The sequence below is a fragment of the Amblyomma maculatum genome, chromosome 9 (genome assembly GCF_055883805.1).
Source record: "Amblyomma maculatum isolate TAMU_Amacu chromosome 9, ASM5588380v1, whole genome shotgun sequence".
Classification (NCBI taxonomy): Eukaryota; Metazoa; Arthropoda; class Arachnida; order Ixodida; family Ixodidae; genus Amblyomma; species Amblyomma maculatum.
The window spans coordinates 35,505,419-35,529,212 of NC_139352.1; the positions used below are offsets into that span (position 1 = coordinate 35,505,419).

A 23,794-nucleotide genomic window follows, 5' to 3' on the forward strand; every position below is an offset into this window, starting at 1 on the left:
ATATTCCCAAAAGAGGAAGTTTCAGATTTCCTAGTTTGGCATTCAGCTGCCTCGTTAGTTACCCTTGGTGCTGTAATGCCCGTAGCAATTACATTATGCCATCGTTGAGACGGCGTGTTTCCGAGCATAATTATGTTGTCAAACATTGTGTAGTGCATAAGTCAGCATGCGTCGCCTGATTAAATTCATCACAATGCCGTAGTAAACAATAGCAGTGCTTCAATTAAATCTAATTGTGCAGTTTTCAGTTCTTTTTCGCACTAACACACAAAAGGTGAAACGTCTTAAAATAAAAAGTCACTTGAAATGACCCCTTATATTGCGGTTTCTATGTGTGTCAGGGGACCTCGCTACCTTGCGAAATCTTAGTCATCGTTTCGCAACCTGAAAATGAAATCATATTGCATACAAATTCAGTAAAGGTTCATTTGTTAATTTATATTAAGCTAAATACAATTTCAAAATTAAAAATCATCAAATATTAGGGGTTCATATATAATAATACCCTTGTCATAATGTTAAAAGACAAGTAGAATGCTAAATGTTCATCTCTACCCCACCCCTCCGGTGTGGCGTAGTGGCTAGGGTGCTCGAGTACTGTCCCCGAGGATGCGTATCGAATCCCGGCCTCGGCGGCCGCTTTTCGCTTGGGATACTTCGACGGTGATACTTGAATGCTACTTTTTCTGTATATTTCCTTATAAAAACTGCAATGTACGTAACACCTCACCTGCCGAAAGGGAAAATGAGGCTAAATTGAGACTGCCCTAATATGCGTCCTCTTCAAATCTTTCCAGAGCCATATAAGGTATCAATATGTGATGTGTGTGCGTGCCTGCGCTTCGGTATTATCCAAAGAATGCACGAAACAATTATTCATTCTTGTAATGATCATTTAAATACCTTACGAACTGAAACTTTTATGCCGTTTTTTGGCCCCAAACTGGATAACAGAGGAGGCGCCATCTTAATGAGTACCTATTTATTATGGGAATCTCTAGGTATCATCTCCTTTCTCTTTCTTGAAATGGTTCTAAAAGACCCTTTTCATACTACTCGTGGGCTGCCCTCACCCCAAGCACGAAACGAATTGCATCGTTGGCTCTAGATGATATGTAATGTACTCTGCAAGCCCGCTGAGAAACCCCTGCTGAGAAGTGTTGTGTGTAAGATATTTTCTTTTGCTGGTGACATGCCTTTTTAAACGCGCACTTATACCACGATTCAACCTCACTTATGTAGCAAAGGTTTTATGTCCTTCATTTATCTTTACGTCAGCACGATGCCTAGAGAGATCATCACACATTTCTGTCTTGACAATTGCTCTGGACGCCTGCTTTCCTTGTATACCCGCTCCCCGCATCCAGATATATACATGTCACACATCAAGCACAATTAGCATAGAGGTGTTTGTCATTGCGGACTTCATGGCTTTGCTGGATTTACCTACTGTTATGTCGTTCGACTCGGTTATTTCACTGGTTCAATTAAAATTTTTCGACAGATATATTTTACCGGTACTCAGTTACACAAAATAATGGTTTCTTCTCTTTTTGTCAGTGCAGTGGCATTTTATTTTGCATATTTATTACAAAGCCATACTGCTTTACCATAGAAGGCAAATACCATTTTGCGTGCTGGTTGTCAGTTGTCCTCAATGTAACCATTTTCATTTTGCCGAGCAGGATGAGGAACCAGCCGGTGATGATGGCCAATATATGAATACCATCAGAGAAGAAATTGCTGCTGATGAAGGGACAACTGGCAAGCAGATTTTACGAACGCCGCGGTGCGAGCAGTTGCGCATGGTTTCCACCAGGCGGCGTAATGACCTGGCACTGAAAGAGCAGCTGGATGATCTGAACCGGAGGCTACAAGCCAAGGAATATTTCGCAAGCAAAATGCACATGAGTGAGCAGAGGCTCGATGTAATGAAGGCCCAATACGAGGTAATAAGCGTTGGTTTCTTCCTAATTTTTATTTTCTTGCTGAGTGTATGTATGAAATATGATGTGCAATGACTTATAAGGCTTCAAAAAAAAACTGCAGTCAAGTCTGCCAGCACTTATTGCGGTCATAATTGTAGGGAACATATTGCTTCCACCGAAGAAGGTACGTCTGAACTATGAAACTCCTCGACTCATTATACAGCTCACGCGTTCAGGAGGGTAAGTATAATGGATGTATTCTTCATAACATGATGATGTATTGGTCCAGCACGCTGTCGGTGCCCCTGCGCATGTCTCCACTCCGCGGTCTAAGTACACTTTAGCCTGTGAGGCAGCATAAAGCTGGGTTCTCTCAAGGTCTATTAATGCAACCTTTGAGCGCACATTGTACATTTAAACCTAGATGTATCAAACCTCCACCTAGAGTGTTCTTTGATGTTAAATTTTTCGATTCCCCTGCCCGCTCCTCATTGCAGCAGGTGTATTTCAAAACTTCATCTAATAAACGTGTCGCGGTGTTTGATTTCGATGTAAAAAACGTGCTACAAACATTTTGTTAGCGATTTCAATGTCGAAAACTTCGCAGACCAATGCAGAGTTGTCACAAAGCACGCACTTTCTTTAAAGAAATGTACAACATCGCACTGAGAGGATGCATCTGATGCAGTGTACTATGCTTCTGTGTCATCAGTACAGCTATGTGGCAAATCCTACTGTCTCCGGCTGTTTCGCCTCTGGAGCGTCACGTTACCTTGTAGTAAACACGTCATGATCACATGGTGCAAAAGTCAAGATAACATAGCAAGAATACACGCACGCCGCTCCACTGTTATCGAGATTCTGACTGTGACAAGTGCCATTCGTTGGGAGCGGGAATGGCGGAGAGCGCCTATGATGTAAGGTGACGAGTACGGTCCCTCAGGCTATAGTGCTGGGAAGCCAGAGCTGAAACATGCATAAAGACCCTTGGCAATTGGCCATGCTAGCAGCGGTGGCATTGTGACCACGCGCATTTCCCCGTAACAGTGCTGTTTCAGTCTTCGTTATTCATAGCCTTAGTGCGTGATCTGCAGTGAAGGCGGTGGCGACTACTACCGTAGTCACGCTATGGGCACAATCGCAAAATATTTCTGTGCGTTTATGATCTCGAGTTATAATATGGATTTACTGCATGTATTTCGATGTTGATTTCACATCCATATATGCCTTACTTTGTGTTCTATTCGGCGTTGTCGATTGCAGAATTCACGCAAAAATTTCATGTGATGAAAATCTATTGCAGAGTCCTCTCAATTACATTGTAGCCAGATTTATCTGTACTGACATTTTTTCTGAGTACCCTTCCATGGTGGTGCAGGGGCGGTAACGCTTAATTGCTGCGCCGCAGGAATGTGATACCGAATCCCGGCCGCCGCGGCAGCTTTTTCGATGGAGGCGAAAATCAAGGCGGTCGTGTGCGGTGCAATTCCAGTGCAAATAAAAGAGCCCCAGCACTGAATATTTTTATAGCCTTCCACAACGGTGTCTCTCATAGCCTGAAGCACTTTGAGACATTAAATCCTATAAACCAAAGGAGAAATCCCAAATTTTTTGCTGAGTTGCTTCCTTGTTTCCAAGCAGTATGTAGTGCCGTCCGTAAAATGATTTTTCTGGCTTCGCATACACATTAAAAGTGTTTTTAAAGCAGAACATAGCTTACATGTGATTCTTATGCGTGATCTTGATGTCCTTGTATCTAAAGGAATTTCGCGACTTAATGTATTTTCAAGAGCATTTCCACGCTAACAGCAGCCTACGTCTGGCTGAATAGTTAACCTTGATGAGAACAAGTTGATTAGAACCTGTTTGGTATATACTTTGATCGGCATATTCTCGCAACGAGCGGTAAAAAGTCTGCTGCTCCTGCTCACTACCTGTTACAGCTCCTCATTGGCCCAAATATGCTGGTAAATGACAGGGTGATTGCGCACCTGTCAACCACAAACCATCCGCAGCATTGATTTGCTTCCATTTATTTTATATAATGCTTTAAATGCAGGCCACCAAGAATGATCTCGTGCGAGAAATTGACACCCTGAAAAAGGAAAAAGATGATCTTTCTGCACTGATTGCAAGCCAGACAAGCTCTGCTAAAAGGTAGGGATCTGCTGACTCAGGCTTGCTGGTATATATATAGTTACTTTTCTCCCTTTTTATGTCTACTCTTTCGGAGATGGTCTCGCACGTTTTTCAAATATTCAGTCCAGTGGCCACTAATACGGAGACGTGTTGTGCAGGGGTACCAGAAAGACCTTCGAATTCGAGTCACTGGCCTTTTGAGGCTCTTAGGAACACGTAATTCTATCATTGCGAAATGGGGCATTGAAGATTGATGTCTACCTGGTAATTTGTGATCCCTCAATATTGATGACGATATCGGAGAGCTATGCATAATTTTTTCCATCAAAGATTACAAGTGACGAATGGTGGAGTCGAGCTCCAGAAAGTAACGGCTAGGAAAAGCAGATATATGTACGCTATGGACCAATTAACAGAACAGAGCTCTTGTTTATTTAGTTACGTTTGGAAACAAGATATTGCGTCATCAGAAAGTTGCACGATGACAGAATATCTATAGTTGCTTTGAGCGAATTAACACAGCGGAGACATACTAGCCGAAACGTATACCGGTTACCGGATACCATCGATGCTTGCGCAGTGACCATACACTGTCTAATCTTGCATTTCAAGTTCGCAGCTGATGTGTGGCAAGCTTGTATACGTCGACTCTGGTACGTCTTTGGCACGCTGTATCTGTAGTGTGATCATCAATCTGAGTAGTATGGAGTGGACTGTGTTATTGTAAAGCAAAGGTCAAATGTGCACATTTTTTGCTTGTGTAGAGTTTAAAGTATTTATCGTTTTGTATCCTGTCATTGACGTCATCAGTCAAGGTTTGGCTGAGCAACGGCGCAAGAAAATATTGGACCTGGAGCAGCGCGTGACCCAGCTGCGTAAGCAAGCCACCGAGCAGTCTCACGCGATCAAGTTGAAGCAGGACGCAGAGCGCCAAACCAAGCAGCTCCAGCAGGAGATTATGGTGAGCCATAGGTTGCCGGACACATCCGCGAAGCTTCAAAAATAACTGCTAATATTTAGGTACTGGAAACTGAATTTTCTTCTCATGCATGATTTCGTTCAGCTGCAATTGGCAGAGGCCTCTGTTTCTGCATTCAAGAAAGCTGATCACGATACAGGGCCAGCAGAACCAAACACAGGCAGGCTTGGCTGAGCTGTTCACCAGAGTTTTTCCCCTTCACATGTGTGCCTGTTTTTCCTGAATTCTGATAGCTACCATTAATCACAGAGTTCTAGTTGAGAGAGGAGTCTTTCGCGCTGTTAGAGGATGTGGGGGAATGTTCCCTGTTAGGGCCAGTGTATGTCCATCAATAGCCATCTTATTCAGTGGAGACTGCCAATCTCTGGGGCACTGTGTATTTACTACAGCATTCGCTAAACCTGTCACTACACTGAATTGTAACTGAAAACGAAACCTCTCTTCTTAAAGTTGTGTGCTAACGTATCTTTATTGTCTTGCGGCAGGTAAAACCAGAAGTAATTCGGGCTGACGCAACTTTTATCACACGCTATCTAATGACTAAGTCGGTCGTCACGGTATTTACGTACGATTACGTTTAGTTGAACTTGGATGCATTCAACTTGAAGGGGGTAATGAAATATGTTGTCAGTGTCAATAATTAGATATACTAATTTGAGTTACAACAATTCGCATACCAATTAATCATATTGTCTTAACCGACTAGCAGGAATGTGTTGCATCTATGCTTGTGATATGTTTTTACAACAATGTGCTGTATGCTGGTATGCTCGCTGCTCGTGCACTGCCTGCTAGGCTTTGAAAGCCTAACTGTACTACTGCACACTGAAGCTGTAGCCGACATTGCCTTCGGGCTAGCCACAGCACAGAGTAACCGGTCTTGTCCTATTGCCAGTACACTCTAAACTGAACAAAATCATAAACGTCAGGTACAGTTCAGTTCAGCGATACCTCCGGTAGCGAAGTACGCAAGAAGCACGGTTACCACCAGCCTTTGCTGATGTTCTTGGTTTCACCGCATGACGGTGATGCTGGATGAAAGTGAGCACAAACACTGCAGGCTGCCCATGTTCCGCCCATGTTCATGTTATTGGGAAGCTTGACAACATCGTCGCGAAAACTGCATAACCAAGGTTAGCTTGCCGACCGGTGTCCTCCAGCAGCTAACCGTGATCAAAGAGAGCACTTAGTAGATGCAGTACTTACACATTCATAACATACCTTTCAAGTGTCGATAAATGGGCACAATTATTGCAATACTTATATTACCGAGCAATAATACTGCATTCTATACCGTACAATTTTAAAGCAGCAAGCTTCTCTGTTCGATTTCGATATTGCGAAGAAATCAAAACAGTATTTCGGTAAATCTAGGGCTGACAACTCGCCATGCTCACCAGGTCTATGGGAGCTTTCATAAATCTTTATGAAATGATTTCGTTGCCTAAATTGAGCTTGACATTATCCCCTAGGTTCTGAACTGATTTTTAGCATGTCCATGATATGAATGGTCTTAAGATGCATATGAATGGTCCAATGGTGTTAGTGATATGCTACTGAAATTCTTTCTATGGACAGCTTGCTACATCAGATTTTGGTGGGAATAATTTGTCTCTCACATCGCAGGTGTATATTTCCTGTAAATAAAACCTTAAGATACCGAGCCATCACTCCGAAAGTTCCAATTCTATTTTGCCACATTCTTAACCTCTCGTACAGCCCTTTGGTATATGCTCAACACATAACCGTGCACAACGCTTAGATCATTAGAGTTTATTGTTATGGCTATACCGTGTAATATTCATAAAGTTCACCTTTCAATTCAACACTACCGAATTTAGCACTGATAGCTATCTTCCGTCACTTCTTTCCATAAACTTGGGCATAAACTTGCGCGAAATGGTATACCAGAGGAATTTAAGTTAAAGGGTGCCAAACATTTCATTTACTTCGTTTATGTTGTACAGTTAGGAATAGTTTGTGTGAAATGACATCACTGGGTAGAAACGACATCGCTTTCCAACCATGACCAGGAAATGCCTATATTTCAGGTTCTTTCCCTCTGTTAATAATTTACACCTGGGCCACTGATACTTCAGAACCTACTGACCAATTTACTTTGCAATGATTATCTGGGTATTTTCTGCAACCGTGATCAAAGAGAGCACTTAGTAGATGCAGTACTTACACATTCATAACATACCTTTCAAGTGTCGATAAATGGGCACAATTATTGCAATACTTAACACATATGTTCCCGTACGACGTACCACCTCTTAGGCCACGCGTAGTAAATGAAGTTTGCAAAGGCGGTAATCCAGGACCTTTCTGAAGGTCGACCTTTTGTCTCTGCAGACCATGAAGCAGAACCGGGTGCAGCTGATAAGGCGCCTAAAGGAGGAAGCAGACAGCTATCGTCGGCAGCAGTCGCAGCACCGTAAGGAGGTGCGCGCCCTACGGTACCGTGAGCAGCAGAAGAAGACTCGGATGGCCCGTCTGGAGCGGCAGTGCGCCACGCGCGTGAACGTGCTGAAGCGGCGTTTGCAGGAGGCGCTCGCAGCCAAGGAGCGGCTCGAGGCTGCTAGCCGCCGACGCGAGGATAAGCCTGCCAAAGCGCATCGACTGGATGACCTCCACATCAAGGCAAAGTTATCTTCTTTGCATTTAATTACTTCCTGTACCATAAAATTGTCTTTCATCTACCTTACATTGACATTTTCCACATCACAAGGCCATGGATCATACATGACCATTTTGCCATGTGTTAAAAGACATATTATGAAATACGCGGAAAGCACTGACTGCGGTTAAGAATTTCAATTAATGCGCCATTCCTTTCGATCGCAAACCTTTTGGAACTGTCCCATAGTCTATGGTACTAAAGTAATTTGCGATTTTGCAGGCACTGCTTTCTCGAATTTCTGCAAGCTAGAACACGTATTCCATTTACCTGTGTAGTTTTCAATGCCCACGATCGTTTTCTTTCTTAGCAAGCGCCATCACGTGAAATATAATAAATATAAGTGTGGTGGCGGGTGGGCTTACGAATCAGAAGTGAAATTCGCGTAAGGTCGCGCAAACAAGGAAAGGCGTCAGCCTCGCCAATAAGCCGTTTTGGCTCCGGTATTTTTTCATTATACCGACAGTGAAGTGTTAGAAGGCCACACTAAAAGTTGCGACTTCAACTTCCACATTGCTACATGCTCACAGGAACCTGCAAGGTCAGCCTCTCGCGACACATGAGCAAATTTTCACATTAAAGTCACTTCGCGTAGGTGCCCATGATGGCTAAATATTCCCACAATATCTTTACTCAGTAGTTCTTCCTAAACTGTAGTGAAATATCCTGCTGCCAGCGCAGATGCTTGGGTTTTTATTGAGACAAAAGCATGTGCTTTTGTCTCAGAAGGGATTGAGAAGGGATTGAGGGAAGTTTTTTGACAGGTGAATTTTTTCTTGTTAAGGCGTAAGCCTTACTAGGCTATGTCAGCCAAGTTGTGTGGACAGAACGTGTCCGCAGCCTATGTAAGGTAGACGGCGCTGAGGTTCCCCACACTAGTTGAGAGTAGTCAAAATGCGAGTAAAAAGGAAAGTTATACAACGCAATTTAGTTATCATTGGCAGCTTGTGTTATAACCCACCTACCAGCCCAGTGATTTTATTGAGAAATAGTTTATGTGATCGTTCCAAAACATAATAAAGGAGACAATTAAGCCAAGATATTTGAAGCTCTCCACAATTTCTACTTCACGGCAGTTTAGTACTACCGCATGATGTGGCAAGACGAGTTTCTACATATAATTGCATCTTTCATTTCACCGCCTGCATCGCCAACCTGTACATAAGAGATGTTAGGGTAATTAACCTGTAAGATTTTATGTGCATCCTATCTCATTTCCTTTACAAATCAAACTCATTTTACTCTCCATCCAGCTGTCCGGAATTCGCTTATTCGTTATGACAGTTTCCATGGCTTTTAACAACGTGTCCTTACTTCTTTGACTAAATTCATCAATCAGCTTGATCGGAATTTAATCTGCTCCTCTAGATGTGCTTGTAGGTATATTTTTCCGCCTTTTTAAATTGGACAGATCTAAGCTGCTTTGTATCTGGCTATCTTGTGTTGCTTCCTGGTTAGCGAAGATTACCCTATCGTCGATCTTAAATAACTCGGCTATAACTGATGTAATGTAGTTCACAGCGTTTCAGCCATCCAGCGATCGGTGGACTGCTTCATTTCACTTCGGACGAGGGCTTGTAGATTAAGTTTCTTCTGTCGATACGATTCCCATTTTTTATCCATTTCCTCCTGAGATACCTTGTACTTTCTCTGCATCTCGGTGTACCACTGAAGCTGCCCGTTGTTCTTCAACGTCTTCCCTGATTTCCTCATTCTACCAGCTCCATGACTTCCGATTTTCATTCCAGCGGGTTACTACTTTAACCTCCTTAATTTTTCTCCTTATGAGTAGTTCTAACTGTTCATAATCCCAAACTTCCATGGGCCTTTTCTCTATTGCTTCCTCTATGTCTGCTACTATCTGCGCTATTTGATCGCCGTTTAATTTTGCGTTTTCTTGTTGTCTAAGTTCAATTTCTCTTTACATCAAGGACCTCATCTGCAGACTAATACGTTTATGACCACTTCCCAGACTAAACTCCCCTTCTTCGTCTATTTCCATTTTTGCGAGCTTTCTATAAATTAACTGCGACATTACACAGTAGTCAATGGTCGTCTGCTTGTTGCGGAATTCCCACGTGATTTGTCACTCATATTTTGTTTCTCTGCTTACAATAACTTGGTTTTGTCACTCACAGAAATCTAGCATTAGCTTCCCGTTACAATCCGTGTATCCGTCCAGATCGTCGATGTGGCCGTTCATGTCCCCCAGTAGAATAATACCGGCCCCGTGTTCAAACTGGCTTATATCGTCACTGGGACATTCAACGAGATCCTTGTTTTCCTGCCTGCATTGGTGTCCTGTTTCATAATTAACCTACCCCTAGCCATGTCCTTATGCAGGCATTTGTTCCTGATACCCAGATATGTTCTTTAGATGATGATTTTATTCTTTGCCAGTTTGTTCCTTGGTGTATCAACATACCTAGTCATCCCCACCTTTTTTCCATTCTCGTCCTGTTCCAACCTTCCCAGACGTAGCCTTCTCCTATAAACGGCGGATCGTTTAGATCCCAGAGATGAGTCTCGCATAAAGTGCACACACCTATTTCGTCGTCCTTCAGTTGCTGTTCTATCTCTAGCCAGTTCGCTCTCTTTCTACCCCCTTGCATGGTGGTGTAGCTGATCCTAGTGTGAAATCTCTTTTTTGTACTTTTCTTCCTGGACTTCCCTTTTGTCATTTTGTTGGGCTCGGCCTCCGTTATTTCCCCTTCTTCTGCTTCACTTCCAACTACCCCCGCAACCGGAGCCCTCGCGGACCCCCTAAAAAAGTTACAGCCCTACCTGCCAGGCGCCAGCCAATCTCTGCTCCCACCCTTCTCTTAAAATGAATGCTATCTCGCTGAAAAGCCCTGCCGAAACCTGCTCTATACAACTCCGTTTACCTCAACCACTTCAAAACGCTTCTCCAGGCTTAACTTTCTTGTGTGATGATTAACGGTGACCACGTCCTTTTCAAGCTTTCCGTTCGTTCCTAGCACCTCCGGTACTGTGCACACAACGATCCGCGCTTGCTGTACTATCGCCTTGTTAGCGTCAACTCCCTCAGCTAAATTTTCCCCCCTCCTACAGCGTCACCATTTAGGGCGTTCGAACTTTCGGCGTGCCGCGCCATCTCCTGGCGTGGTGTATAATGTGGAAAAAAAATGTGCTTCCAAGAATGATGTTGAGATGTTTCCAGTGGCTCTACCTGGATATGACGCCGGAGGATCCGTGTCCGGAGTAATTGGGTTCCTTAGAGCATAATCTTTCTATTAATGAGCAAGCCTTTAATTATCCGTAAGATCGACCTAGAGGTGGCGCCACCGTCACTCCGATAGTGTGGATTGGCAGCCGGCAGCCATCATATAAACGTACGCGGCGCAGGTCTGCTTCCGAGTTTACGGCGGGTTTGTTGCGATGAAAAAGGGCGTGCTCCAATGTATTAGCAATTTACTGTTTAAATTGTTCCAGTATTGCAGAACAAAATCCGCGGATTTCGCAAATGCAGCAAAAGAAGCGCAGACTTTAGGAAAACAGAGCATGCAAACCTCCGTCATAAATTTTAGACGCCCACTTGATCTTTTCTACTTTGTTCGCCGTGATACGCTTTTGATGGCTGCTATATCTGCACTCTCTGTAATAAAATACGGCAATATTTCATATACCCGTTTTGCGTGCAACGCAGAAGAGAAGATAACATACGTTTCCTCTCATTTATCCATATGCATACGTGCGGCGAATCAGTATGCGATATCGCTTGTAAACTCGCTGCATGCAATATAATGTAAAATTGAATGACGTGTTTTGAACTGATGCTGGTGGGTGGATCGTCAGCTTCTGGACCCTGACTAAAACATAAGCAGCAAAAGAGCTGCAGTGCTCATATGAATGGCCCTCTGAGTTGGGTTTTTGCATTACTGCCCATGTGGGCAGCTTGCGCAGCAAGGAACTTAAGGTCGACATCAAAAAGGAAACAACATTCTATTATATGTTCACTCACTGTTTCACTAATTTTCAGAAGATTTATGAAAGCAGCAGACTGGTGGCGAAGGCGAAATGTGACGGTAGGGCAGTTCCAAAGGGATAAAGCCGTTTCAGTGTCCATGGCCGAGATAATCACCATAATTACCACCAACATGGTTGCCACACCCAATCCACCTTTAGTCGCAGGCAACCGCTAAAATTTACGCTGAAGATTGACAGAAGCGCAAAGCACAATTCCTAGATCACGCCTTTCTGACAATAGCGAACAATAAATTCATGGCACATATTTTCTCCATAGTACAGTGTCCTCCCGATAGATGGCTCTGTGCGCCCATAAAAAAATAATAACAAATACAAAGTAGGATATAAGGCAAAGGGGTCGCGCGGTGTGCACGACTCAGTCGAGCAGGAGCCTTCCTTGTAAATAAACCAGTCAGTTTTTTTTTTTATTTCTCTAACAACACAGGCGGCAATGTACCATCCTTTGTGTTTTCTATGATCTTTAAGTATAGCATTTGGCTGGAACAGTCATATTTGTTTTTTTTTTTAGTTTTAACAATTTCGTATCTAAGATGTTTTATGTATTTAAGGTTTTGCGCATTCTGAATTTTTCTTTGAACTCCGATTTGCAAAGTTCATGCAGGTATGTAATTTTTGAGAAAGTGTTTTTTAAAGACTATAGGATTGCCTGTATGGTCTGTTTTAACATTAAAGAATGATGCGTACAGATAACCGTTCCAAACCTACACAACGAGCAAAAGAGGCAACATAGCGCACTTCTATGTTTTGGATTCATTTTGGTTTACAAGTTATTAATATATAAAGCACTTCCAATCATTTACTTTGTTTTTCAGAAAACGTAATGTTTAAATTATTCTGAAACGTTTCGTTTGTGCAAGTTCTTTTTTCGCCTCTATTTTTATGTACGTTTACAAGTGTAGTGCCAGAACATCAATAACTAAATCAATAATACGATTAAGAATTCCTGCCGTTTTGCTTAATATTCGCTTTCCTTATTCAGCCAGACATTTACCTCTCTTCCCGCTTTTTGTCAAAACCTCATAGTGTGTTCTCACATGAAATGTCATCGCATAGCAAGAAAACCTTGTCCCTGGTTAACTAGATATCACATGATTCATTATATTTACTTATGATTGCCGCCCGCAGAATTAGATGCAATTTATGACCATCATAGAGCAGAGACTGCAGATGTTATCGCGTTACGTCGATGCTCATTTCCTTTCTTTTATTGCAGAAATGGCTGCAGGACGAGCTGAATGTGGTGTCTGAGAGCAAGAAGCTGGAGCGTCACGTGGCCTCGCTCATCGATGAGCGCAAGAGCATCACCATGGAGATCCACCGCCTGGAGAACCTGCTGAAGAACCCAGAGGAGGTGGGCCACTGTGTTGGATGCTATATGTTCTCATGTATCTCGGAATTGTTACCATTGTCCAACACTCCTTCAGTTCCTTGGCCAGCGTGCGGTGCCAACAGAAGATGTCATGAATGATCTATAATACCAGTTGCATGAAAAGTCGGTCAAACTGTATGGAGTTATTTTATAAAGACTGTGCAGACTTACGTAACCAACATGCCAGACCTGTTCAGTATGATGAACTCCCAAAATTTACTTTTGCTGTTTTCATTCTTGGCTCGCATACTATCAAAAAAGCATGTGGCAATGGCTTTGCATAACCGCATGCAGTTTATGTATGATATGTGGTCTATATACCCTGTTTAAAATGGGATGTTATCTTCACGTGGTGTCTGGTGGATTTGTCGAATGCATAGTTTTGCATGACCACGATATTAATTTCAATAAAAAGTAAAGGGGGAACGCAGACAATGCTATTGGGTTCCCACGTGATAGTAGGCAAAAAAAATTTAATCGTGTTATACGCAGACATATGGATGTCATCCTGAAAGATTTTGACATTTGATTTTTCAATATTTCTGTAAATGTTTTGTAACCTAAGCTTGCTTTAGCGTGCTCGGAAATGTTCTTTCCAGGACAGTAATACTTCAGCACCTTTTTATTTATCAGACTCTTGAATAAACACAAACCATTATGCGACTTAAATAACGGACCAACCAGAGATAGCTTCTCAAAGTGGATTTTAACCACTGCGAGATTTCAGATAATTCTTGCACAGTTTTTGAAGTAAATTGTTGTTCTCGACTGCAGGCATAGTTCATCACTGGTGTGGTCGGCAAAAACAGTGGAAGTTGGTGAAGGACAGAGATAAGGTATTCAGAGGTGGCAGACTATAAACAGTGGTGAGCGTCGCAGGCATGTCAAAACGTGGGTGATGAAATTGGCAATTATGTGTAGATAAAGTTACTGCAAGTGACAAATGAAAATTCGGAAGGATGTGAGAAAGACCTTTCTCGTTATTGAGCAGCGTGGCGGCCTTGTATCCTGCAGTGGGCACAGTTAGACTAGTGATGGTGGTGATTTGCATAACTAAGAAGCTTCGGTTCATTAGCGGCTATAAAGGGAAACCTGATCGTTCTCCAAAAGGTAAAAGAGCGGGGAAGTTGCATTCGCTTCATATAAACCAAAGACACCGTTACAAATCGTGCCAATATTCGCAATTCGAAATGTTCATCAAATCTGTCTGTATTTATTTTGTATTCGTAAGAGAAAGTGTAATATTTGCAATTTTTTATTCCAAAGTAAGCGAACAGATCGGATAACTTCATCTTTAACATTGTTTCCCCGCTGTGAGCTCTTCGTCACAATAATAGGCAATGTGGATTTGCAGTGAAGCATCCTCAAAACTCGACGGGGCCATTTTTTGGTGGGTGTACTTCCCTTTTGAGAAGGGAGCCTTCTCGGCAAACGAATGCAATTGACAAAAAGGAGGAATAACTGCTTTCTCACTTTGGTTTTAACTGAAATGTATGCAACTATTTTGCTGCTGTTCATCAGGTGAAATAACTGTAATGCAGATGGATTTGAGCAGTTTTCAGACCCATTCGATAATTCGAGTTTGCAGCTAGGTTTGGTTTATGGGGTTTACCCTCCCAAAGCGATTCAGATTATGAGAAACACCGTAGTGGAGGACATCTGATCATTTGACCAGCTCGGGTTCTTTAACATGCACTGACATCGCGCAGCACACGGGTGCCTAGCTTTTTGCGTCCACCGAAAAGCGGCCGCCGAGGCTGGCATGCGATCGCGCATCCTTGGGCATACTAGTCGAGTGCCATAACCATTGCAACACCCCGGCGGGACCAGTTTGCACTTAGTTTGGACATTCCTTCTTAGTGCGTAATGCTTGATTAAAAGTAATTTCACTCTATTCAGCAGCGATATGACCGCTTTGCGGAGTTACACGCAAGCCCTTCCTGCACAAAAGATCGTTCGGTGAAATGCTGTATAAAATATATACCACAGTTTGCAGTAGGATAGAGACCTGCGAAATTCTCGTTTAATTTTATTGCTAAATATTGTTACGGGGATGTACTTAATGTAACGGCACCGTTCCACCCAGATTGCACCGCTCCACCCAAAGTCACCGACTGCTACACCCATTTCCGAAATCGTACATGTCGCCCGCCTCAAGCCATATTACTCCCCCTCCACACCACACGCCTAATACGCACCGGGACGTTGCCTTTTTGCCGAGGGAGGTAGTGTTACCGGGAAACGCGGGACCAAAGTGATGTGCTCACTGGCAAAGACGACGACCGAGGAACGCGGGCACGACGAAGCGTTGAGAAAGAGGACGACGCTGACAGTGTGGATACTGCACGGCTACTGAAGTCTTAGCGTCGAGTTCAGCCCATCGCAGTGCCGTTACATTAAGTACATCCCCGTAACGATATCATGTAAATGTTTAAATAAGCAAAATAATAATTTGTTTTGCGAATTCCTATTTGTTTATTGAAAAATTCTTGTATTCGATATTTGAAGGCATTCTTAAATATACATAAACGATTCCTTTTCTAAAATTTCAATATTTGCACTCCTGTGCTTCATATAGAGATTTTGGTGCTTGTTCACGTATCCCGTATCCCGGTCATTTTTAAAACTGCACTGTTAAGACTTACGCATTGTTATGTGCTAGGCTTTTTCTATGATAATTGCTAGTACAATCATGGCAACCTTAGTTCTCAGTCAACCAAAAGATCTGTTTCTTCTCCGTCCATGTTGTTTTAGCGCATTCAAAAAATGTCAAATTTATTTCTTTAATTTCAAATGTTATATAATTTAGTTTTACTTTTTATTTATGCCTTATGTTCTTTTTATAAACCACTATCATTATTACATTTACCATATTCACTAGTTATCGTTAATTTTACATAGCCAACTAATACCTTTGCATCAGAAATTGGTTATTAGGAAAGGAAATGCCCAGTTTCACACACTTTCCGTGCGGCTTCAGTTTTTGCATCCACAATCTGCGTTCACGGTTTTGAATCACAAATAACCTATTAATGCGTTCCCAATAATTAATTTCCATAAATAAAAGCGTTAGGCAAGGAGACGCAATCTCTTCATTACTATTTACCGCTAGTTTAGAGCAAATTTTCATATACAATGTGGGAGCAGTTAAAGTTAAGGGTTGATGGAGAGTACCTCAGTAACTTGCGATTGGCTGCAGACCTTGATTTGCAAAGCAACTAGGGGGACCACTTGCAAAGGATTGATGTCTTAGGCTAGGACTGCAGAAATGTAGACTAAGTGCAGAGCAATTTCCATCTGGTACTAGGGCACTTCAAGGGATAGGGAAATATTTTGGACAACTATTACTGATAGATACCCACCACGGAAGAGCAATAGCTATGAGAGCTTTATTGGGATGCAGTGTACATGAAAAATACCTGCAGATGATAACTACCAAGTCCAGTGTCCTTCAAGAGAAAAATACACAACAATTGCATTTTACCGCTACCCACCAATAAGGCAGACATATCAAAGGTAACAAGAGAGGCTTTACATAAGTTGAGGACAAAGCAAACAGCTAGAGCTACTGAGCAGAAATAATAGGTACAACTTCAAGCGATAAAAAGCGCGAAGAGTTGGTCAGCGAACTGGAGTTAATGGCATTTCAATCGAAATGTCATTAACTGGGGCGGGTGGAGTTTAAAGTAAAGAGGGCGGAGAAGGATAAGGAGTTTGTAGGTGTCCACTCGATGCAGCCAGTTTACGATAGCTTTATTTGGAGGAGTACGAGGGACGCCTTTGCCTGTAGTGAGTAGTCCGGCTTACTGATCATAAGAGAGTTGAGGACCTTGTTCTCTAGAAAATACGGAAGTGTGAACAAAAACTTACGGCTATGCCTGCAAATAATAGAGGACAAAGATAAGAACCGATATATCGGCGTTATTTTAGAGGTCATAAGACTAAATGGTATTGATGAACTAGTCGGTACTACTACCTCTGGTTCCGCATTTAAGATGGCAATGCAATTTTGGAATCGAAAAGTATGGAACCCTTCAGGCAAGCCACTTCAGGGTGACGGAGGCACAGGTAATGGTTTGATAAAAGCAGGGATTTAAATCTTTGTTGGGTGTCTTTCACCTAACGTGCTTTCTTAAGGGTACGCTAATGACTACCTGTGAGGTGCCTGTGTCAGGTGCTCTTCAATTAAGGAGCATATGTTTTATAGAATGCAGCAAGTGCATTTATGCGAATAAAGATTCACAGAGAACGCAGCACATACCAGCTAATAAAATGAAGCTGTGACATCCATCATGACACATCCATACAGGTGGTGAATAATTATCCCTCCAATCTTTTGTGCGTCGGAGTTCTTAACTAATCCCTATAGCAAATACGTATACATGTTCCTAATGTAACGCATAACAAATTGTTCTATGTGAACGAGTGCCACAAAATCTATATATTGCACAGTGATTCAATGAGATTAATTAGTGCTCAATTTTCTACTGTAACTTCTGGCATACTTCTTATTATGATTGTATATTATCCTGAACTGATCCTGAGAATAGGATAATCTCACCGTGGTTTCTGAATCGCCGCGACAACCAGTTTTCAATGGTGGCGGAAAGCAAGGCGCTTGCGTTCTCCCCAGTTTCAATGCACGTCGAGGAACTCCAGGTAGTAAAAATTCTTTAGCGCTCAACTACGGTATTCCTCATACCTCATAGCCTTAACCACGTTAAAACCAAAAAAAAAAAAATTTCCAAGCCAGTTTCTTCGGTAGAGGCTAATTATTTTAACTAAAGAATTGTATTTCCTTACCAATGATTTGTTTTTATCAGGGAATAGCAGCATTTTATTACTGCTAATTCACTTCACCTGACCGCCAGCCACAAATCGCCAGAACAATAATTATGAATATTAGTACTTAAACCTTATGCAACGTATTGCCTAATTAGTTCAAACTTATTTCTTAATAATTTAGGAATAAAATTAGTTAAGTTCAAGGATACTTATGCATACATTGAATATCCTCTCGATTCCGGTGCATTACATATTCTTTAACAAATGGTTACGTTGCGCAGCCAGGCCCAGAACAAATTCCACCATAAGCTACTTCCAGATAAAATGTAATTAGTTAACTGGGCGTAATTGTGCATCTGATATGGCGATTACATACAACATAATGTTGCAGAAAGAAGACCGTGGTTACCACGAGTCTTGCCTGGAGAAACTCCGAGAAGTTCAGCACGAACATAACGAGCGGATTGCTGAGCTCCAGCAGAAGATACTGGACGTTGAGCCCGGTGAGGAAAACGTTTTATTGGCTTGACCCTCATTGGCTGCCATCTGCAGTACAGATGGCTTGATAGCCTTATAAAATTGCATCTAGCTTATGCATTGCGGCATGACTCTATGTTGATGACCAATTGTGTAATTAGGAACAAAACTCACGGAATGAACAGGGTGTTGTAAGCGCTGTGTCTACTATGATGGCGAAGCTTGAGCGTCCCACTAATGTTTATCCTGAATGTAGATATTTTACCTCAGGTTTATACAATAAAACTGCCAGCTTTTCTTTGCAGGACAGCATATGGCTCACAAATACTATTGCTCTTCGGCGATGTTCTGAAAATGCTTCTTCGTACGTTTAATGACAAAATGCTACGTTCATGCCGGGTCGCACTCCCTTGGGAACACACTTTAAATGCAAACGGCAGTTGCGCTCAGGCAGACCTTTTTAAACTTGTTCCTGTGTGATGATTAAATCGCCCATCTCTTTACAGAGACGCGCATGAAGGCCTTCCTTAGTAATGTGAACGATCTCTGGGAAGGCAAGGCAATCACAGCGCAGACCTTCCAGATGGTGAGTTTGATTTTTCCTAGCTCTATTGTTTTCCTTCATGGGAGCTCTTTATGTTTATTTATTATTTGCTCCATCTGTAGCTCCTATCTTATGAACGGTGCTTCGTTTGTTGCTGGAAACGGTGGTCATGTAACTTTCTAGTTCCTATGTGAAATGCACTTCCTCTACGTTATTGTGTTCCTATATCACTGCTGTGTGCTGGAGAACCTATCTACTTGGTTTCAGCGACAAGCTCTTATCCTATTTTTTTGAGTACGTCTCATTTCTTTGTCACCAAATTGATCAGCATGAAATAACTGGTACTACTTGTTTATTTGATGCCGAAGTGACTGAGCCATGTATTGTGCTGCAGTTTACGCAATAATCTATACAGCTCACTGCGCCAAAAGTGAGTTGTTGCCCAGACATGGCATCGCCCGAACAGTCGCAAAAGTATCAAAAAACGCGCACTCATTCGCATCAACTCTTAGGCGCTGACTACATGTCTGCAAATGTTGAAGCGACAGCTTCACTACGTTAGGTAAAGTCGGCATCGCGCGTCTTATAATTTGGCATTCAAGTGATCTTGACAGATACTGCGCCTTTCGTTTCTTATAAACCAATTTACAAAAAAGAGCTGGAGTAATGCGAAATCCCGGATCCTATTCATTCAGACCACCATCAGCAAATATTACAATGCTGCTCGCTTAGACCGCAAGCTCTATCCCAACCCTCACCCTAATCCCTCCGTTCGGGGGCTCATGTCATTAGGCAGATACAGCTGAATACACTCATAACCCCTGCACGGCTATGTCTGTACAAATTCCATCGTGATCCATCATGCCCCAACTGCCCTTCACCTTTGCCAACCTTTCGCACTGCCTATTTTCATGCTCGGTTGCATTGCTATCGGGTTTCTTTCCCACCCCCTCCCATACTATCTGGACCTGGGTGGACTGGCTTGGTGCTGAGGGTAAAGAACAGCGCCTGCTCGTCCAGCAGGCCTTTGATGCATTAGGCGCATAAGTGTTGGGCCTCAATAAAGTCTTCTAATCCCGGCCTCGGCGGCAGCTTTTCGATGGAGGCGAAAAGCAAGGTGCCCGTGTGCTGTGCGATGTCAGTGCACGTTAAAGAACCCCAGGTGGTCGAAATTTCCGGAGTCCTCCACTACGGCGTCTCTCATAGCCTGAGTCGCTTTGGGACGTTAAACCCCACAAACCAACCAACCATCAATAAAGTCTTCTACTGCTACTACTTCTGCTTGCTTAATAGCACCGGACGCGATATTCGGAGGTCGTGGGTTCGGTTCCCACCATCGGAACGTTGTTTTTCCTTGTACTTTGTGTTTAATTATCTTTCCCCGAAACAGATCACATTACTAATTTATGTGACTGCCCAAGTAAAAATTAAAAAAAAGACAAAGTATAATCCCCAATGCTCTCCTTGGCCTCGCCGACTGCTGTCTTCTTTCCTTTATGTATTATAACGAGCACCCTCATTTCCCCTTCATTTATCTGCTTGTAGCTTACGGGGGTCCCGGTTCTGGCAGTCTTGAAGCCATAGGTAGCGTAAGAGGGTTCTAGCACAGCTTTTGCCCTCACTCTTGATCACGTTCTACGTGACGCTGGCGGTAACATAGGACGTTCCACGTCCACCGCAATGATTGAGGGTGGCGCTGATGAACACTCTCAAGGTTAGTATACAGAGAACATTAATACCCAAGAAAGTAGCCGGTGGGACAGCGGCCGATGTAGCTCAGTTGGAAGAGCACCGGACGCGATATTCGGAGGTCGTGGGTTCGGTTCCCACCATCGGCACGTTGTTCTTCCTTCTACTTTGTGTTTAATTATCTTTCCCTAAACAAATCACATTACTAATTTATGTGATTACCGAAGTAAAACGTAAAAAAAAAGACAAAGTACAATCCCCAATGCTCGCCTCGGCCTCGCTGACCGCTGGCTTCTTTCCTTCAAAAACGACGTCTGGTTATAGGCGCTTGCACAAAGAAAGCTACCTGTATTTTTGTCCTCCTTGCTCCTCGCAAACGCATTCACTCTGTGCTTATAGTCGACTTTTAGTGTACGTGTATAATGGCTTCACTCCTTGCTTTGCCTGCAGCTTTTGGAGAAGCGTATAGAGACCAACGTGGTCATCAGCAAGGACCACGAGGGGGAGCAGGCGCTGGCCGAAAGGAGGCCTGACATCGAAAAGTTCGACGCCGAGATTGAGCTGCTCAAGAATGACTTCGAGCTGAAGTTGATTAACCTCAAAAGGGAACATGAAAAGGAGGTTGGCAGAGCTGTACTTTTTTTTACAACTACAAAAATACTTGCCTAAAAGGCTGTGTATTTTGACCGCATGTTACTCAATTTAGAATAGGTTGGAAGATGCGGTATGCAAGATATATACCTTCACTCAATGCCACCGTCAGCAAATAGACTTCAAAGGCGAATGAGTTGTGACAAAGATGGTAGTTTGTGAGTAGCTGAGGTGATTACTACTGAACTGTTCAGGGAGAATTGTGGAAATGCCTTTAAACATGCACACCAATGCACTTGGACAGCGCCATAAAGGCAATCTTTAGAAGACTAGGAATAATTTTGATGGATGTCAAAGGTCCTGCTTTGATGATAACCACATTTGAGGAAAACGTTCCTTTTTTGTGCAGCCCGCTCCCAAGATGTAGAGTAGATTTTGTTTCATTCTTACCGTAGTCTACTTAGCAATGCTCAACTATCCATTAACTACGCTTTACATTGCACGAAATTCAAAGAGCACCTTTTAATATCTTTTGCACACATCCACTGCAGAAACTGTTCTTGCTCAAGAACTCAGACAGCTCCACCCTCCAGTCAAACCCGGAAATGATTGCATCACTGGTGGAAATGCTGCGGAGCAAGGTACGTTTTTAGTTTGAAGTGAAAGATTTAGTGAGCGATGGCAAGCCAAAGTATCCGCTTAACATGAATATGACCTTCAAGCGAGCCAGAGGTCAAACCGCGAAGCATTTGTGGTGTCGATGTGGTGTCGCACCCCATGGTACCAATGGCCAATGTCAAAGCAATTAATTGTGATCTGAGCATATGGTTCGATGTCACGTGATAATTGACGTCGGATTGTGGCTGAGTAAATGAAGATTACAGCGCAGCGCGCTACGCCATTGTTGAAGAATTGAAGTAAAGTACCGTGTACACACTAGGTTTGAGAGTAGCTAAACCATCAGCAATTGATTAAGGCGAACGCAACAAAGATAAGCAAGCTATGGTAGGGGATGCAAGCGCAGCAGTGTTCGAAAGTGAATGTGCAAACGTTTCACCGCATCTTTGCTGTATTTGTATGGTCATCAAATTGGGAGCAGTTTAGCCACGCAAATTTATTCAGGTCTGCCATGGATGGTGATCTTGGTTTAGGACACCTGTTTCTACGTCAGCTAGTTAGCAGGTTTTTCTTTTCTCGTGAAGCCAGAGATCCTTTTTTGCGCCCCGTGTGCTTGTAACGAAAAGCATACCCGAAAAATTGTGAAATTTTTGGAAATAGGTTGCCGACATTGTTAAATTTGTTTTGTACGGTTCTAGAGAGAGTACTTGTACGAAGTGGAGAGGAAAAAGCTTTATAACGATGTGTGTGATGTGGTCTTTCCAGTGCCGTTGTACAGGTTCCTGTACGGTGGAGGCCCGGGAGATTATGTACTAAAAAAAGGTTAAAAGAATGAAAGTACAGCCAGGAGCGAAGACCTTCTTTAAGCTGCACATAAGAACTTTTTCGGTTAAAATATTTTTAGAAGAAAAGCGATTTCTAGTCTCGTGGGGTTTGCACTGTCTCGTTTGTAAGCTGCTTTAAACCATAGACCACATATTTTGTTGGGAGACAGTTTATTTTGGTGATGTCCTACACAGGACTATCAAACAATTACCTATTGACCCATGTGGCACAAGGTATCTGCCGACAGAAAACGAGGATGGAGCACTTTTTGACCAAATCATGCTTATGGGCCTCTATTGTATACGGCGGTCGAGAATGGCTGGTTAATACTGCGGCCCCGATGCACGGTCTGCGCGAATGTATTTTCGGGAGTGTGTGCAGAGCTTTTTGGAGAATGGTCTTAACCACTTAGCTAACGCGGCGGATATAAACACATCAAGAAAACCTCGTTTATATTCGCCTGCGCATTTGCTAAGATGTTTGGGGTGTACACTGTGAAATATGGCACTTAGTGCTTCACTCCACCGCGCAATAGTGACGACGCCCTATGCCCTAGTCTTTCTTGGGAGACAGAACTTCCGTCGCAGCTGGAGCCTCAAAATGCAAATTTGCTAAAGCGACTTAAAAGGCGTAGTAACTGTGCACAACTCGTGGGCATCTAAACCACACCGTAAGGGAAGGGAGAAAAGTGGATCCAGAATAATTTCGACCACCTGGTGATCTTAAAAAAAAAAAAGTACTATCGCACCGGCCGCGGCTGCATTTGCATTTCGCCACCATCAAAGCAGAGTGCTTTCACCACTGTGCTACCACTGCGCATGGTGAAGTCTGCGCCAGCTTGAAATGCCGCTCGTGGTAACCGTCGGCTGGAGAACGTAGCTAGCAATAGCTGCGTCAGTTGCCCGACGAGCGCAACACGTGGCCCTACTTAAAGCAGGCGTCGTGGGAATGCAGAATATCTAGAGACAGATGCTGCTACCATACGGCCAGCTTAGCAAAGATAAAAAGAAACATCGGTAGAGCACTCGGCAGAAAGATTAACAGCAAATAGAACGTTGAACAGAAATTTCTGCAGCAGATCAGCAGATAATAAAGCTCAAAATTCAGAAGATCAACATAAGTTCCAGATAAATTTCGTCTTGATATTCATGAAAGGTTCTGA

General features: G+C 42.9%; 1 protein-coding gene across 1 annotated transcript in view; it reads left to right on the top strand.

Moving 5' to 3' along the window:
* The window catches only part of LOC146178832 (chromosome-associated kinesin KIF4A-like), a 54,197-nt gene that overhangs the window by 17,843 nt on the left and 12,560 nt on the right, over positions 1–23,794 (top strand). The window contains exons 10-18 of the mRNA XM_084580048.1: positions 1,686–1,949; positions 3,988–4,085; positions 4,878–5,028; positions 7,402–7,689; positions 12,948–13,085; positions 18,280–18,391; positions 18,872–18,951; positions 21,049–21,219; positions 21,741–21,830. Of these exons, the coding sequence (XP_084436174.1) occupies positions 1,686–1,949; positions 3,988–4,085; positions 4,878–5,028; positions 7,402–7,689; positions 12,948–13,085; positions 18,280–18,391; positions 18,872–18,951; positions 21,049–21,219; positions 21,741–21,830 (1,392 nt within the window). The remainder of the gene's footprint in view (positions 1–1,685; positions 1,950–3,987; positions 4,086–4,877; positions 5,029–7,401; positions 7,690–12,947; positions 13,086–18,279; positions 18,392–18,871; positions 18,952–21,048; positions 21,220–21,740; positions 21,831–23,794) is intronic.